The sequence below is a fragment of the Oryzias latipes genome, chromosome 24 (genome assembly GCF_053564925.1).
Source record: "Oryzias latipes strain Hd-rR chromosome 24, Olatipes_Hd-rR_3.1".
NCBI classification, from domain to species: Eukaryota; Metazoa; Chordata; class Actinopteri; order Beloniformes; family Adrianichthyidae; genus Oryzias; species Oryzias latipes.
The window spans coordinates 22,827,800-22,844,617 of NC_136260.1; the positions used below are offsets into that span (position 1 = coordinate 22,827,800).

The 16,818-nt window shown below is 41.1% G+C and overlaps 2 protein-coding genes across 7 annotated transcripts in view; both read left to right on the forward strand.

Moving 5' to 3' along the window:
* plcb1l (phospholipase C beta 1-like) overlaps window positions 1-5,616 on the forward strand; it is a 192,232-nt gene extending 186,616 nt beyond the window's left edge. For all 4 annotated transcript variants that reach the window (XR_002872859.2, XM_078943207.1, XM_023952847.2 and 1 more), the window contains one exon: window positions 2,247-5,616. Coding sequence is in view for 3 of the 4 variants with exons in the window: in XM_078943207.1 (XP_078799333.1) it covers window positions 2,247-2,471 (225 nt within the window). In the remaining variant the exon portion in view is untranslated. The remainder of the gene's footprint in view (window positions 1-2,246) is intronic.
* A 2,456-nt stretch (window positions 5,617-8,072) lies between these two features.
* Window positions 8,073-16,818, forward strand: part of plcb4b (phospholipase C, beta 4b) — a 69,866-nt gene continuing 61,120 nt past the window's right edge. For 2 of the 3 annotated variants that reach the window (XM_004083333.5, XM_011491427.4), the window contains exons 1-2: window positions 8,073-8,483; window positions 11,216-11,261. The gene's annotated coding sequence lies outside the window, so the exon portion shown is untranslated. The remainder of the gene's footprint in view (window positions 8,484-11,215; window positions 11,262-16,818) is intronic. The other variant, XM_078943208.1, reaches the window with a different exon arrangement.

Here is a 16,818-nt window from a genome sequence, read left to right on the forward strand (position 1 = left end):
CTTATAATGAAATGACCGCCATGCCACTGTGATACAAACCCTAGCATGACACTTCCGCCTCATTAAACACAACAAAAATGATTTTAATTGGAAAATAATCGTTTTTTAATTTTATTTTTTGGAAACTTTTCTACTTATTTGCCTTTTTAACTTTTCCTTCATCTCTATTCCACCATCAAATCTTCACCTTAAGTTCCCATACGCTTAAAAAAAAAAAAGTTTTTTTGCTGTCATAAAGAAATGACAAAAAAGGTTTACAATTCTTCTCCTCAGTCCCCTGGTAGAACTAAAATATCAAAAAATCACAGCTGTTAGCTGCTTGACGTCTGTTGCAGCATCTCTCCATCATCCACTGAACTGTTAGCTGCCCCTCTGCTGAAAGCATCCCGGCTCCCCATCCCTCCAAAGTTACTTCTGTGCTGCTGATTACAAAGACGGTACATGGATTTGCTGTGGGAGGAGCCTCTGCTTTTGCAGCATCCTTAGGAGTCAGCGTGGCGTCCGACGTGGAAGATAAAAGATGTCAGCGTCGATCATTGTGCTGTTTGTGCCTCCGCGGGCCAGATGAAAGCAAACCCCTCACACACACAAGCAGGCTCACAAAAGGTGCGTCCCGTCTTTAATTAGGTCGCGCGGAGGCGGAGCCTGCTGCAGTGCGTCTTCAGACATCTGCTTTTGATGTGAAGGATGGCCGCTGTGTGGGACCCCCAGAGAGAGTGAGAAGGAAGAAGGAGGGGACGTTTCAGAGAAGGTGACCTTGAAATGCGGAGCTTGGTGGGGGTTTGAGCTGCTGCTCCATAGCATCAGGGAGTCCGCTTCATTTCACACCATCTGCATCTGGAGCAGGAGCTGCAGCCGCCTGCCTCGTTCATCCGTCTGTTTCTATTCCAAACACGATATTTTTAGAACTTTTTTAAACAAAAGTAGCAAACACATTTGGAAAATAAAAGGGCACCGAGCATAAAGTAGAATTTATTTACTATATTTTCTAGGATCGTGTCACTTTCTTCACCCATTTTTTCCCCCCCACTCTGCTCAGAGGTGAATGTCTACAAAAACTCCTGCCGCTCTGCAGAAATTATGTCCTCAAAAACGACACAACTTTTTGAATTTTGGCTAAAAACATAATTAAAAAAACTCTTGGAAACAGTTTGGAAATAGATCAAAAGAGGATCACAGTGGGACTTTAAGGAACACAACCTTATTTCCAGACCATAATCCTCTTCCAGTGAGCCAAAAGTTACACATTTTCAGATAAATTAGTCACATATGTAAAAGTTTATGTTTACTGTGAAACATGCCGTTGTTAAACGCATTTTATTTCTGTATTATGAGTCGAAACAAAATCTTCCAGGTTGCTTTAATCGAGCACATCTATTTCCTGAAAGACCTCTAACCTTTTTGTTTTTTTCAAAAAATTTTATGTAAATTAAAAAATATATTTTCATCACTTCAAATAAGATGTTTTCAGGATCAGGACCTTCAACATTTATAGTCCTAAAACAAGTCATCACATCTCACTAAACAGTTACTAGTAAGTTTAGTATAGCTTTATTTGAGATGTTGTGTTTTTTAGGGGTAGATCTCACATTCTTGACTGTTTGGTGCTACAGAAATAGAGCTTATAGAAGCTGCTCAGCGTCATTAGCTTCACTGCTGTGGATGAAAGTTCTGTGAAGCAAAAACGTTGCAACATTTCTGAAAAAAAATGTCTTTTAAAGGTGAAACGGGATGATGCTCCTCCTCCTTTATTCTTGCAGAATCTGTCCGTTTTCTGTTTCCACTGTCGGCCGTAAACATTGGCAGATATTCACACAGCAGCTTTATGGATACCTGAGTGTGTCCAGGAAAGACTCAAAAACCTGCCTGCCTGATGGGTGGGGGTCTTTCAGGTAAAACCCCTGAACTCACAGGTGTTTCGGATCCCTCATAATGCTGACATGAGCTGAGGGACTCTGATACTCTTCATCTTAGCAGCTTTTTCTTTTAATTACCGCCCTCCCTGGGGAGCCGGCTCAGTAGTTAAACAGGGATTTGCATTCCAGCAATTATTGGATCACAATGGAATGAATTCAATCTTGTCATCTGTAATCACTGGGGGTGTCTTTGCCTCCCAGAAAACAGTTTCTGATGTCTGTTTGTCGCTTCCCTGAACTCCTAGCAGTTTGACGTCTTCATGTCCGGCCGGCGTACTGGTCTAGATAGTGGATGGTTTCATTCTTCGCTGACCTCCTCTTCTTCCTCAGTTGCAGAGCGATCTGGACCAGGAGTACCAGGACAAGTTTCGCCGGCTACCCGTTGAGATCCAAGAGTTCGTCCAGGACAGCAGCAAGGCCAAACAAAGCGGCGACTTTATCCACGGGAGCCTCGTTTCCTCCTCGACAGCCGAGAAACTCAACCACAAGGCGTCGCAGTCCGAGGACGAAACCGAGGAGGGCTCGTCAGAACACGTCTACGACACGGCTCTTTAGGGGTTTCACCTTTGCTCCCCATTTTGTTTGGTGTTTGATCCCAGATCGAGGATGAAACTTCCACAAATGTAGTCCAGATTGTAAGCGATGGGAGGATTAGATGAAATCTGAGCCTGAGTTGGTGAGTAGAGGTCCTCTCTGTGGTATTTTGTCCAGAGAAGCATTGGGTGTAAATAACTTTTTTGTGCATTTGTACGTACGTTGTCTTCTCTTTTGGTACCGCCACAGGAGGTGTTACACCACTAACTACTTGCAGGAAAAGACTTTTACTTGAACTTTTGCACAGAGATTAGTTTCTTTTCATGTCTTTGTCATCGGGATGTTGTAGGGAGATGTGGCGTGCCAAGACTTCTTGATTGTTCTACGGTGAATCTTCAGTCCGCTGAGATTCTGTAAAGAACCCGTTGATGTAGAACCTGTACAGCCTCCACCATTACAGTCCCTTGTGTTTGCACTGACCATCATAACTTAGTCAGATTGATTTCAACCCAGTGACTTTCTGGTTCTGTTCTCACAGAGTTAATCCTAAGTGTTGCTGCTAAATATTTGTATCGATCCTTTGACATATTGCCATGGTGCACAGTTTAGTTATACATGTACTTTTTTTGGGATGTTTATTTTTTAACAAGTTTGCATTATTTGTGTCCCAGCAGGAGCAAAGGGAATTGTGCTGTACAGGGTCTGCATGTATCTGAACAATTGTACATGTTACAGTAGGTCTGTAGCAGACATGTGAATAATCTGTGTAAATAATCATTATTCCTGCGTGCGTTTTGACTGTACCTGCTCAACAGTTGACATTGTGGCTCAGCGCTTCACTGTGAAGTCAACAGAACAGGACGGAGGCATGTTTGTGTTTCTAGCTGCTCGTTTGCCCTCCAGAACTCAAACAGACAGACCAGGACGTTCAAACACTAGCAGATCCTGTTGTGGTTTACAGGTAGCCGTTCCCTTGTGTACCCACGGGTGCATTCAGGAAGCAACCTGACTCTTAAACCCACATGCTCACATATTCCAATTTGCAGAGGGATTCTTTTGCTGCGTTTAGGCCACGTTTGGCTGGACTTCCTCCCCTCTATGTGAACTTAAAGCCCCACTCTGATGAAAATGATCCTTTTAGCATGTTCTTGCGACTTTTTTCTCATAATGGTGGACAATTAGAAAGAAAATGGCATTTCTTTCTTTATTGAAGGCCGTGTCACACAGCGAGTAGTACACGTCTTTCATGATACATGCGTAACATACAGAAATCATGACTGCGATGTGTGCAGAAGTCCATCCAGGGTTTCGTCTGACCCGTCTTTCCGTGAATTCGGTTTTGAGTTGTTCAAACTTTTTGGTCGGTTGAGAATTACCCAATTATTATGTTAATCTTACTCATTTGTGCGTGATTTTTGCTTGATGCATTTGGAAATTTGTGGCTTTCTAAGAAATTCCTACAAACGTCTAACAGACTTCACGGATGTACCACCGATGTATGACTTTTATATCACGTATCCGACGCACAAATCACATTAAATTATGAAATTGACCCAGAAATCACTAATGAATTGCATATAAACAGCGCAATATTCACACGCGGTCCATGTTCTTCATTGATTTACGTGTTCTTTGCGGGGTTTATTTGTACTTCATCTGTTGCTTTAACGTGGTTCATTCGTGATACATCTGTAAAAATGTCAAGCCACAACTTTTCTCAATTTTTTTTCACGAATGACCAATTTTCATCAGTGCAATATGCGCAAAATGTACGTAGTGGCTGTGTGACACGGCCTTTAAATTGTTGTGAATCAGACTAGGTAAACACAGTTAGATAAAAATCGTATTAGTGACATAGAAATCCATCCCCTAGATCCGTGTACGTCGTGTTTTTCCTCGTCTGAGCTGGAATCTGGCTAAAACTGTACGGCTGGATATCTCCAATATTGTTCGCTGTTTTTGTTGCACCAGTAGTATTAGTATGGTGGTGTGAGTAACTGTAAGCCGGTGTACACAGAGAGCTCTCAGCAATGAGGAGGGGAAGGGGGCCACAACTCAACCGATGCTCACATTGCCCTCAGCCACTTTTGTTTGAGCAACCACTTCCGGTGAGAAGTCAATGTAAACGCTCATAGATGCACGTTTCGAGCTTCCGCGTTCAAGTTGCAAGTTTTTACGACTCTACGTACAAACCGCGTGTCGAAAGTTAAACCAAGTTGGATTTTGACCAATCAGGGACTCTGATTTGGTAGTGATGTATGGACGGCGTCTCTTTTAATACGCGGATGTTCCAACCGTTGGAAAATTGATCATGGAGGAGACAAGTTGTGCCAAGCCGGAATTCTATGCCACCAAGTCTTTCATGTATCGGAATAAAGCTGAGAAAGAAAGAACCTAGAACAAGATTCCCCAGATTTACACCCCTTTGACATTTGGCACCAAGCCTCTTCCTGCTGTAGGTACTGGCCATGCGCCGGTATCGGGTAGCGGCCGATGCAGTGATATGGGAGGTGCGTGTTCAATGCACGTCACACGCCGCATTTGAACATTGCATGAGAGGTGAATTCGTGACGAACTGTTGCCGCTCTGCAGAAACTATGTCCTAGAAAACGACACAGGTTTTTAGATTTTGAAGAAAAAAAAACATAGTTAAAAGATGATCAGAGTGAGACTTTAAGTCAGACCGAGGAGACGTTGAGACTTCCTACCTGTCCGGTGCCACCCCCCTCTGCCCCCCCTCCCCCAAAGAGCATGTGAAAACAAACAAAATGATTCTCTGAAAAGAGGGTTGCTGGTTAGTACAGTCAAAACAGGGACACTGGTGTGAGAGTCTCGTGCCTTTGAAAGGGTTTGCCATGTTTGATGTTGAATGTGTAAAATGCAGCACTGTTTGAATTGCTATTGTAATGTACTCCATGAAGATGTCTGGTATTAAATAAATGTCTGCACTTCTATTACGGAACCACTACTGAGAAATGCTTTGAATGAGCAGGACGAGGGAAGACAGACCTGTTGTTTTTCTTTTAACTTACCAGGACCCCCCCCCCCCAGTTTTAAGTGTATGTACCTGGAAATATAAATGTATGTACGGCTTAAACACGAAGTTGAGACAAGTACAGTGTGAAGGGAACTTGTCACTTTAAATAAATGTGGCCATTGTACTTTTCTGGAGTGGAGATGTGAGTCTTTTTCATCCATCCGTGTGTTTTTTCTCATTTATTTTTGCGTGTTTGTGTGCGATTCGTTGTTGGATCACGAACGCAGATGATCGATCCTTTTTCCTGTTAGTTTTTAAAGGTGGTTGTCAGAGATTTGTGTTGCTGAGAAAAGAATTGAACGTGTTTAAATGGTGTGTTTGCAGCAGAAGCCATAAGAGTGTGTGCATGGTCTGTGTGTCAGCTGAAGGAGAAAGCGATGGACGGGCTTCATGACTGACCTCTTCATTCAAACATTTCTTCAGGAAATGCATCTGCGTGTTTTCGCATTTGTAGCTGTTATTTAGTGGATTCAGCTCCTTATTTTTCATATATGCTGTTTAAATGAAGCTAAGCCTGGGGGCTCTGTGTTTGCATTCAGCGTGTCATCAGACTATTTTAATGTGCTGCAAATGCAAAACAAACTTGGCGCCGGCCGCGTGTCCGGGCCCTTCCACGCCTGCGGCTCCTCCTCAGGGCGGATTACCACTGTGCGCTGCTGTTGTGTGTTCTTCACAGACTTCACGAACACTTTGTCCTTCTCTGACACAGCCCCCCCAACAGGAGATCAAACCGGCCCGGTCGTCAACAACAACCACAACTAGGACCTGAGCTCACGAACCCCAAAATGTAGAATGGACGTTTTCAATACGATTCTGTGGGTTATGTAAACTCTGGAATCTTATCACCCCCGTGTCTGTCCATCTGCCAGAGGAGATGAGAGGCAGAGTCGTTAACTGGGCCTTAATGAGGCACAGCAGGTGGCAGAAGAGGAGAGGACTACAGGGAGCCACTTGGCAAGTACACCCCAAGACATCCCACAAATACCTACATAGACACATAGTGACACAATTCTGTTTTTACCCTAAATTCAATCCCAGCCCCCCTCCCTTTTTGCCCCAACTACCCCATTGGTAACCTAATCCAGCCTTAATCCTGAGCCTATAACGAAAACGTAACCTTAATCCGGTGTGGATGAAATTTGATTTGTTTACGACCACAAAAGGATGAATTTCAAATCCAACAAATTCCTCTAAAAGCAAAAGTTATTTCTGTTTGTTTCTTTGTTTCTTTTTTAGTGTGTTGCATTCATCAAATAGCAGTACATGAATTAATAAAAAAACATGAATGTGTTACTTCTAATTTAGTTAAAAATGAAATTATGAAAATACTGCAGGACTGCAAAGTTTTGGAAACTTTTATTTTGTTTTTTTAGATCTTTTACTTGAGAGCTACAATACAAAATATTCTTCACATCAAAATGTTCTTCCATTGATAACTTTTCTCATGGTTATGAGCTTATAAACAAAGCTTTTATGTATTTCTTCTTCTCCAAAGCATTTAAAGGAAACCAAAACAGCAGACTCTAAAAATCAAGAATTTGGCAAAAAGAACAGCACTAATAATAGAAATATTGTGAAAAGATATTGAACATTATAATTAGCAAGTACACTAAGCCATCACACAAATAGCTTAAATGACACATAGTGGCATGTCTGTTACCCCATATTCAATCCCAAACCCCTTCTTTTTTGCCCCAACTATACCATTGAAAACCTAATCCAGCTTTAATCCTGAATCTAAAACAAATACCGAACCTTATTCTGGTTTGGATGAAATCCGGTTCATTACTGACCACAAAAAGATAACGGTGGAGATTTCATATCCTAAAGAATTTATAAAAAGGCAAAGATATTTTGTTCTTTTGAGTGTTTTTCATTACTTTTACTGATTTTTCTTCCATCCTGCTGCACATTTGCTTCTGTGTAATTTAGTTTTTTGTGTTCTGTGAACGAGTGGTACCCTGCAGAAACCGAATCTTCAAGTATTAAAGAATGAAAAGGTTCTTGTTTCATGAGTAAAAAAAATCTTATTAAATACAAATTTTTAATAACAAATAGTCTGTGACTAAAATTTTTTTCTTTAAATTAAAGTTTGTTGTGGGACCGTTTTTCTAAACCCTTTGGCAGATCTTTACTTTTTAAAGAAATTTTTAAAATTTTAAGATTTTTTTAACTTATTTCTACTGGCTTATTTTTACAGTGCACATAAGTAAAATCATAATTCTGTAGTTTTTATTGAAAACTAAACATGGATTCAGGAGAAAAATGGCAGAACGGCAAAGTTTGGGGCATCATTTCTTTGTATTTTCTCAGGCTTCCCTCACAAAAGCAACATTATTCGAATATTCCTGACATGAAAATGTTTGGCATGACCTCATAAACAGAGATTTCACATATTTTCTTCTTCTAAAGCATTGAAAGTAGACCCAAATAGCAGATTGTTTCTAAAATAGCATTCGAAGTCTAGAATGAGGCTAAAAGAAGCGCACTAATAATAGAACTATTGTGAAAACATGACAGTGGGGGGGGGGGGGGGGCAGTGTTTGTCTTCATGAACGCCGAAGCAGTCAGCTGTTCGGGGGGGAGGAGCTAAGTGGAGCCCTGCTGGATGACTCACTCCTCTGTCAACCCAAGGCACACTCATTCACTCATTTGCGCACCGCTCCAAACGTACACGCAAGGCCGTGCGCGCACGAGTACGACCGCGTACGCGCAGGGGCTTAAGGTTGGCTGTGGTGGAGGCCGTGGGAGAGAGGGAGGGAGGGAGGCAGGGGGGGGGTCGCGCTGCCTGTCTGGTGAAGGGGTTCCTGATCAAAGCGCTCCGGGGCCGCTCATTCTCCGCTGGAGGGCGAGTGGAACGGGAGCACCGGGACGCTCCGGGACAGCGCAGAGCCACTCCGGGCGGAGGAAGAGAAATCCCGAGCCGTACTCCGCCGAGCATCACCCCCTCCCGCGCTGCCGCCGGATCAAAGCGTTCCTCAGAACACCGACATCACGTAAGGAACCGGCGGCCGGAACGCTCAGTCTCAGAAATGTCCGGAGCTGCGCCGCGGACGCGTGATGCTGGAGCCTGCTTCTGTAGTCCGAATCCCGCTCCCGTCACTCAGACATCACACAGCCTCCGTCTGGCTGGCCGCGCACACACAGCTGGGGACCGTAGCATTTGCTAGCTAGCGAGCCTGGCGGGTTCAAACGCGCGTTTTGAGGGTGAATGCGGGATTTTGTGGTGCGTTTTTCTGCGTTTTGGCTTCTGTTTGAGTGGAATGTGACACTGCGGAGCGCAGCTGCTTGCGCGCAAACTTCATCAAATCTGGTTATTGATGTTTCCAGTGGCTGGGAGGCTAGCTATGGAGGACTGAGGCTGCCAACATGTCAGTCAGAGATGGAAAAAATACTGATCATGTAGATTATTAGATGGAAAATAAATACATGTATGGTTACAGTTCAGAGGCAATCATTATTTTTAAAATGCTAAATGTGTTTTTAGTTATTTATTAGTGTTTAAAAAAAGTGTCTTTTGTAAGTTAATGTTATTATTTAACTTTTTAAATGAGGCTTTTATTGTTTAGTTTATAAGTAGAAGGTGTTCATTTAAGGGGATCAGTTGGACAATATTGTTGATGTTGGGATTGTAAAAAAAAAATGGCTTTGCTTAATCCGCCTCACTTTTTTCTAGATTAGACAGATTTTTGTATGGTAATGTCACAGTTTTTTTCTCTTCACACTCTGGAAATTGGCTGTCAGAAACAAACACTCCATGTGCAGAGAGCACACAGACGGATCGATGTGGAAGAACCAAACAAACACGACAGATGTGCATCTTCTTTTGTTTTTGTAAGCCATTCTTTTTTTCAAACATGCAAAAACAATACCAAATAAAATCTTTTATTCAAAGGAATCTATAAAAACTTAAGAGTTACATATGACAGTAGACCTATCAATATCTGGCATTATTAAAATAATATTTGTAAAATATATCATTTTTATGGATTTTTTTTCTTAAAATTGTGGGAATTTTGGCTGCTTCCGTTCTCCACAGTTGCTTCAGGGGTCAGTGAAATCAACCAAAGTGAGATTCAAAGTTAGGAGTTGGAGTCAGAAACGTAGACTTTGCTGCTGCACAGGTCAGAGTAGTTTAGTTCATTTTGTGTGTCACAGGAATAAAGCAATGTGAGTTTACAGCATTTACTAAAAAGGTTTCTAAAGTGACGAGCTGGTCGTCACATCTGATCACAGGGTGTGCAGAAACACTGCGTAGAAACTTCTAGAAGATTTCCAGGAATGAAAAGTTAATCCAGAAGAATCACTTTGATCTGGAGAATAAAGGTTCAAGAAGGAAGGCGTCGGGAAAACGTTAATACGCGTCATATCCGTCAGGAGGTTAAATGATCATTTCCAACCAAAAAGTGCTCACAGTTTCACAGTGAGAAAGAGAACTGCGAGCTGCAAAGCATTCTGGGTAGGTCCCAGTCATTGCAGAATAAATAAAAGTTGCATTGTTGATGAGTCTAGAAACTCTGTTCAGTTTGGGCTGTAAGCTACAGGTTACAGAACACGTTTTGCTGATGAAAAAGGAGCCATTAAAAAGCACATTTATACACAATCTGTACATTTCACACAGACTTTATTATCGTTACCTTTATTTGGTAATGAAATGATCATTTTTACGAATAGTTCCAGACGACAGAAACATAATCAGATGACCACAAAAAGAGGTTTTTACCTGTAAATACCAACTACACAAAAAAATGAATGAAGGTCTTTTGTCACACCGGGTGTGTGGTGTGTTCAAGAACGCGCCGAATTATCATACAGCTCACACTGGACTGTCGCTACCTGATACTAACACATGTAGTCGCAGTTGTCCAACAACTGAATTTCAAACAATTGGCACTTCTGTGAATCAAAAGGAACGCTATCCATAAGTCATTACCAAATCCGAGTTCCTGGTTGGTCAGTTTCGACCGAACTTACCTGGGAATGTGTGCGTAGACCATAGAACGACACATGAACGCAAAACAAGGAATCCTGGACCGCACATATACCTGTGCTTTCATTGGAAGCGGCCGCTGGAACGCACGTGTCGGAGCCCGGCGTGAACGAAGCACCACAAAATCTCCAAATTGTAATGCCAGAGAGTTTTTGGATGTGAATTGATCGGTATCTACTCTAAGACCTATTTCGTGCTAACCAGTAGGAAAACATGACAGGAAGGTGGAATCAAGAATCAGGAATCAAACCTTTTTTTGTAAAAAGAACTGATGCTGCCTCATCTCTCCATCCTAAAAGAACTGTAGCTGTGGCTCATATTTCTAACGCACAGCAGCGATGCAGCTAGGTTTGGGAAATTGACAGCTGCATATCTGGATCACGCTTTTTCTTCGCACTCGTGGAACCTTCGATACGTTGATGAGCAAAACCCTCTGGGTGAGGGTCTCCAGCAGCTCTCTTTATGCAGGAACTCCAACAATCAGAAAGAAAAAAGGGCAAACAGAGGCGTCTAATATTGTGGTAGCACGTTGAGAATTTCAAGCCCCGGACAGCTCTGCCTCCTCCGGGTGTCATATTTTATTCCTTTTGAAGGGAAGGAGTCGCGGTCTGTGGTATGCGCGTAAACCTTCTTGCCGTATTTTAGATGGTTTTAGACCTTGGCCAAATAAGTCCATACTCAAGCCTTCGTGATTTATAAAAGTCTCTTCTTACATTCTGTCCTTTTTTGTCTCTGCAGGCGAAGACATGAGCTTCTCCCTCTGAACAGAACGGATGCTGAACTGGTGAGTTCTTCTGTTGTGTTTTTATACTCAGTTCTGCTCGGGTTTTGGCCCGACAGAACCTAAAAATAGTGCCAGTTTCCATTCTGAAGACCATCTGGCGCATACTTGCACGTTAATAACCTGGACTCCATTAAACCGATTGATGAAATGGTTCATTACGTCCTCCAAACAAACCGCCTAAATTCTGAGGTGGCGTTTGCAGACGAACAAAGGGGATCCTCACGTCTCCTTCCTGGCTGAGCTCCGTCTTGCTCCGGCACTGAGGAGGCCTCGTTAAAGAACGCACGTTCTGCTCCTGAGGGTTTTACACTGCAAAGCAGCTGTACTGCGATCTGGAGATAACACACGCCTTTATTGGATTTGTAGTGAATAATAAAAAGAAGCAACAAGGCTGGTTTTACTCTGCATCATTGAGTTCCATTTGCAGCGTTTGCAGATCTGCCGCCGCCGCGTCCCTGCACACAGACCTGACGGTGTAATGAAATTGACACGTGATTGCTCTCCGTAACGTGCTCTGTTATAATCGTGTCCTCCAGATTATTAACTCGGAGCAGGAAGGCTTTGTCTGATTAATTTTCACTTGCCTCCAGCCGCTCATTTGACAAACGAAGCAGCACATTTTCAGCATTTCTACGGGGTGCGGTAGACATTAATTAACCACAAGTTCTATTTATTTTTCACGTTTGAGTTTGAATTTTTTTAAATAAAACTGATGCCGTGATAAGTTCACCATCTCTCAGAGGGATGTTACACCTTCAAACCGGACTGTAGGGAGAGTAGGTTGTTGCATCGCTACTATATGTGTTCACATTAAAAGTGTCACACGCGTGTGTTTTGCTAAATTCAACATCTTTAACTTTGTTTTAAGTCAAACGGAAAGACCCACTGTGATGAAAATTGTGTTTTTAGCTTGTTCTTGTGGTATTTTCTGCTGATGGAGAATATTTATAAAAAAATTCAAAGTTTTGAGTATTTTTTTCATCCGTGGCCGGAACGCCTGTTTACACAGATTGTGTCCGAATTCCCTCCCTAACCCCTAACTACTAAAAACGATATAGTCCTGCACTATGTGGAGCCCTGGATTTTCAAAGCACCACGCTCACTACTTTTTTTTTTTTTAACGGCGTACATGACGTCATTAAAATCTAATTGAAATGAGCATTTTGCGACGATTATTTATGAGTCCACTGTCTTCTTAAGATAGAAACATTGATGGTTCATTAGAAAATACATTTAAATACATTTTTTGGGCAAAAATTGCTCCGACACAATGCATTATGGTCTATATCCGCTGATCTAGTGAGCATCGATGCACACTTGTTTTTCTGCAAGTACTTCTGGGAAATTTCCAGGGCACTGGATTTTGGAATGGTAGATTCGGACAGCAATACAAATTTGCGAACGCACTATATAGTGAGTAAGGAAGGAATTTGGACACAACCATAGACTTCTTATTGAAAGTAGCTACTTGACTGTGAGCTCTGTGTAATGAAACAGATTTGGATCTGGAACATTCAGGTCATTTGTGTTGTGCAGATTGATCTACAGAGGATCAGCGGCCTGCTCTCCGGCCTTTATGTCCTCCACGCTCCATTTATACGCTGCCTCCTAAATGTAACGTTCCTTTTCTTACCATCTCAGTGGCCTTGTGGAAGAGTGTCCGCCCTGTGACTGGAAGGTCCAGGCCGAGTCATACCAAGGACTCTAAAAATTGGACCCAATGCCTCCCTGCTTGACACTCAGCATTGAGGGGTTGGAATGGGGGGTTGAACCACCAAATGGTTCCAGAGTGCGGCTGTGTCTGCAGCTCACCGCTCCTCCAGGGGGGACTTTAACTCTTCAAACCCATTCGGCCTGTCCACTCCACCCCGACAGTAACCTGGGGTGCGTGGCCAGAGGTGAATTTCTAATGAACTCCTGCCGCCCTGCAGAAACTATGTCCTAAAATACGACAGACGTTTTTGATTTAGCCTAAAAACCTCATAATCCTAATGGAAAGACCACTGGAAATGCTTTAAAACAGATGAGAAGATGATCGGAGTGGGACTTTAAAGGTCTTTTCTCATTGCTGACATTTTAGTTAGTTGTTGTTTTGTAATAGACACGTTTCACACTGAAACAAAACCGTGACCCAAAATTTGAGGTTTTGAACTGAATCGTGGAGAAATTGAAGTGTTGCATCAATAATAAATAGCAGAATAAACTCTTTCTGAATGTTGGGATTCAGCTTTTGTCCACAATAAACAACCATGCAGTTCTTATTCCTACAGGCACATTGGATCTTTTTTTTTCCCATAAACTAAAATAATATTTGGAAGAATTCATGAACCTTTTCGCTTCAGTTAGCAGGGAGATAATTCAACGGCATCCTTTTCATTTATGTCGTCCTCGCTAAGCTGGGAGTATAGCTGACGTTATTTGAGTGTCGGTAACTCCATGAATCCTTAGATCTGCTTCTGTTGGGCCCAATAATTTCATTTCATTGACAGTTTGGTTCTTCCCGTCGATACGGTTCAGTTCCCGTCCCTCGAGTCTGATTCAACGGTTTGCAAAACAGAAACCAGCTTTGGATTCTTCCTGCAGGTCAAACATGCAGACTTCTGTCTTTAGGGGGATGTTACTCTGCTGAAACGTTTGCAGGAAGTCCTTGGTACTTCCCTGTCTGTGATTTATGAACAGCAGGGCTTTGAATCCGTTCTACGACTCGATGGTAACCAGAGCAAAGACTTTTCTGTGGTTGATAAAGATTCGGCTCTTTTTTTTAGCTGTTTTAGTCTTTCTGTGAGGGAAACTTTGCAGAAATGCGGAACCGCCTTTAGTAAATCCCGTCTAGTTGTGTTTTCAGAGACGGACGAGTCGTTGCTTCCACGAAGACCGTTGAAGCTGAGAGCTCGGGCTGTTTTCACAACCAGGTTTTTGGCTTAACTTGACCTAAAACGTCTGTCTGATCGGATCCGGGCGTCACCCCAAAGAACAGGGATTTGAGAAAATCTGATTTCATGCAAGAACGAAAGATTTAGTGATCGTGAAAAGAAGATCGGATGTATTGATTTTCCTAATATTTCCATTCCAGCCACTTTTGTTCATTTTTTTTTGTCTCCCCTCAGCCACATTTCTGGGTTTTCCCATTTTATTCTCCTGTTTACCTCTTGGTTTTCTGCATTTTGCTGACCTGACAACCTCCAGTAATGACTGTAAGGTCCTGTTGTCATGGAAAATCGAATCGTTTGGTTTAGTCATTGTATGTTGGATTAAACTGTAGATCCTAAAATGTCACTTTTCTGCCGTAAAAATTGTTAGATTTCAAACATCAAGTTCTGGCAATATCATTTTTTCAGTTATTAAATGTTTTCGGATGATAATATTAAGAGGGTCAAACAGTCATCATGAAATACAATTTTAACTATTACTATAAATAACATCACTAACAGCATTATAATATTTTTATTAGTTCATCAGAGAATTACAGCATTTTTTTGCTGAATGCCTGGAATCAAACAACATCCCCCCAAAATGATTCCAATCATGTGTTTAGTAGTGAAAACATATTTATTAAATACATTTTTTTGTTTGTTTTTTTAATTATAGGATGAACCCTCCCTGGAAAATGTAGGCGATGTTTATTAATGTCTTAAACAAATCAATAAGCAAAATGTGAAAAACAAAGGTTTAAATATTGAACCCTGTGGGATGCCATATTAATGAGTTTTTCTTTAAGGTTGTTTCTGGATTCTGTGTCTGAATCAACAATTTCAAAAAGTCAGAGCCCAGGAAATGTCCCAGAAGTCTCTGCAAAAGACCTCTGAAAACCTCCTTAAAGGGTTTTTAAAAACTGGACTGCAAACAGGAAATCATTGTCATTTGTGCAGAACTTCAAAATAAAACTCAGCCCTCGTAATGCCTTTTATACAGCAACAGAAAAACTAAAATAAAATTTAATTTTTACTTTTAAAGATCCCTGATATAAAATCAAACTCTAGACTGAATTAAATATGGATTATTTTTTGGATATATTTACTCTAAAAGAGAGAAATTACTATAATTGCATTTTTAACTTTTAAGTTTTCACAATAAAAGTAAAACTTGTTAGATTTATTTGTACTTTCTTACAAAATAAGTAAAAGGTTTCGTAAAAATAATAGATTTTATAAATATAAAAAATTTATTATTCTGCAAGAAAAACCTAGAAAATGGATTTACCGGTACTTGTCAAGACCAGTCAGGAATATTTGTACTGATATTTTCCCGAAATCACAAAGGTGGATAAATTACTTTAGTACATAATACTGCTAAAAGAAAGATCATAAAGGAATGAAGCGTTAAAAATGAATTTAAATCCTAAACATGCAAATCAAAAATGTCTTATTCTTATTATTTTTTGCTTATTCTTACTCCAGGTGGAGTAAGTGGTTTTATTCAAAAATTATCTGTTTGATATACATATAAATATATATATATAAGGGGAAAAAAGTAATACATTCTTTCTAATATAGTTTTTTTCTTTTTCATGATTTACAATAATGATAAATCATCTCAGAATTTGTTTCAGGTTAATTTTACATGTTTTATTTTTTAAACTGTCAAAATAAAAGCTCATCCTAAGACTATGCCCCCCCCCCCCCCCCCTTAACTTTCCCAAAGCTCCAGCTTACCTTTCTTTATTTATATTAGTTTGTTTATCTAGATTTATTCATTCAAATGGGAATTCTCTCCTCCCAGTATTCATGTGTGTTTTGGCTGATCAGATAAAAATATTAGCAGAAGTCACACTTCAGGTTTTGCAGCAGAGGAGAGTCAACACAGCTCAACTCCCAGCGCAAATATTTGCATCGATCCGGCGCTCTGGACGTCTGCACCGCCCTCAGTGGCGTTTGCAGACCTTGACATTCATAGAAATGATGGATGTTGACAGTCACTCCAGGCTGCACCCAGGCGCATGAAGTGTCACTTTACGGGAGCGCATCTGCTGTGTAAACTACGTGCAAAAAGAGCATGCTGCCAATTAAAGATGGCTTAAATGAGGTAAAAGAGCCATAGACATCAAACAAACGCTTTATTAAAAAGAAAAAAAAAGTCTGGGATTGCCCCAGTTTGAAGACATTTTCAAAGAAGGTCCAGGCCTCCATAAGTGCTGTTTTCAACACTCCAATACCTCCAGTACTGTTCAGGAAATGGAAGATTGAGATAAAACTACAGCAGTTGGTGGGATCTTAAAAAAAAACACGATTACTAAGATGGCTGGTTTGGAATGTCTTGGATCCTAAAAACCTTAATAATCATCGACCAGTATCCAACTTACCATTTTTAAGTCAAATGATCAAAGAAAGTTGTATTTATCTAAATAAGTGAGTTTTTAAATAAAAGTGATATCTTTTAAAAGTATAAATTTGGTTTTAGGACAAACCACAGAAATGAAAAGTTCTAAAACTGGACCACATTTCTGGCTCATCCGAGCGGCTTCTACGGTTCTGTCCGACTGGTGTTGAGCTACAGATATATCTTTCAGCCTTTTCATGGCCAACAAAGTCTCCTAACGAGACGTTGACCCCCGTGTCGC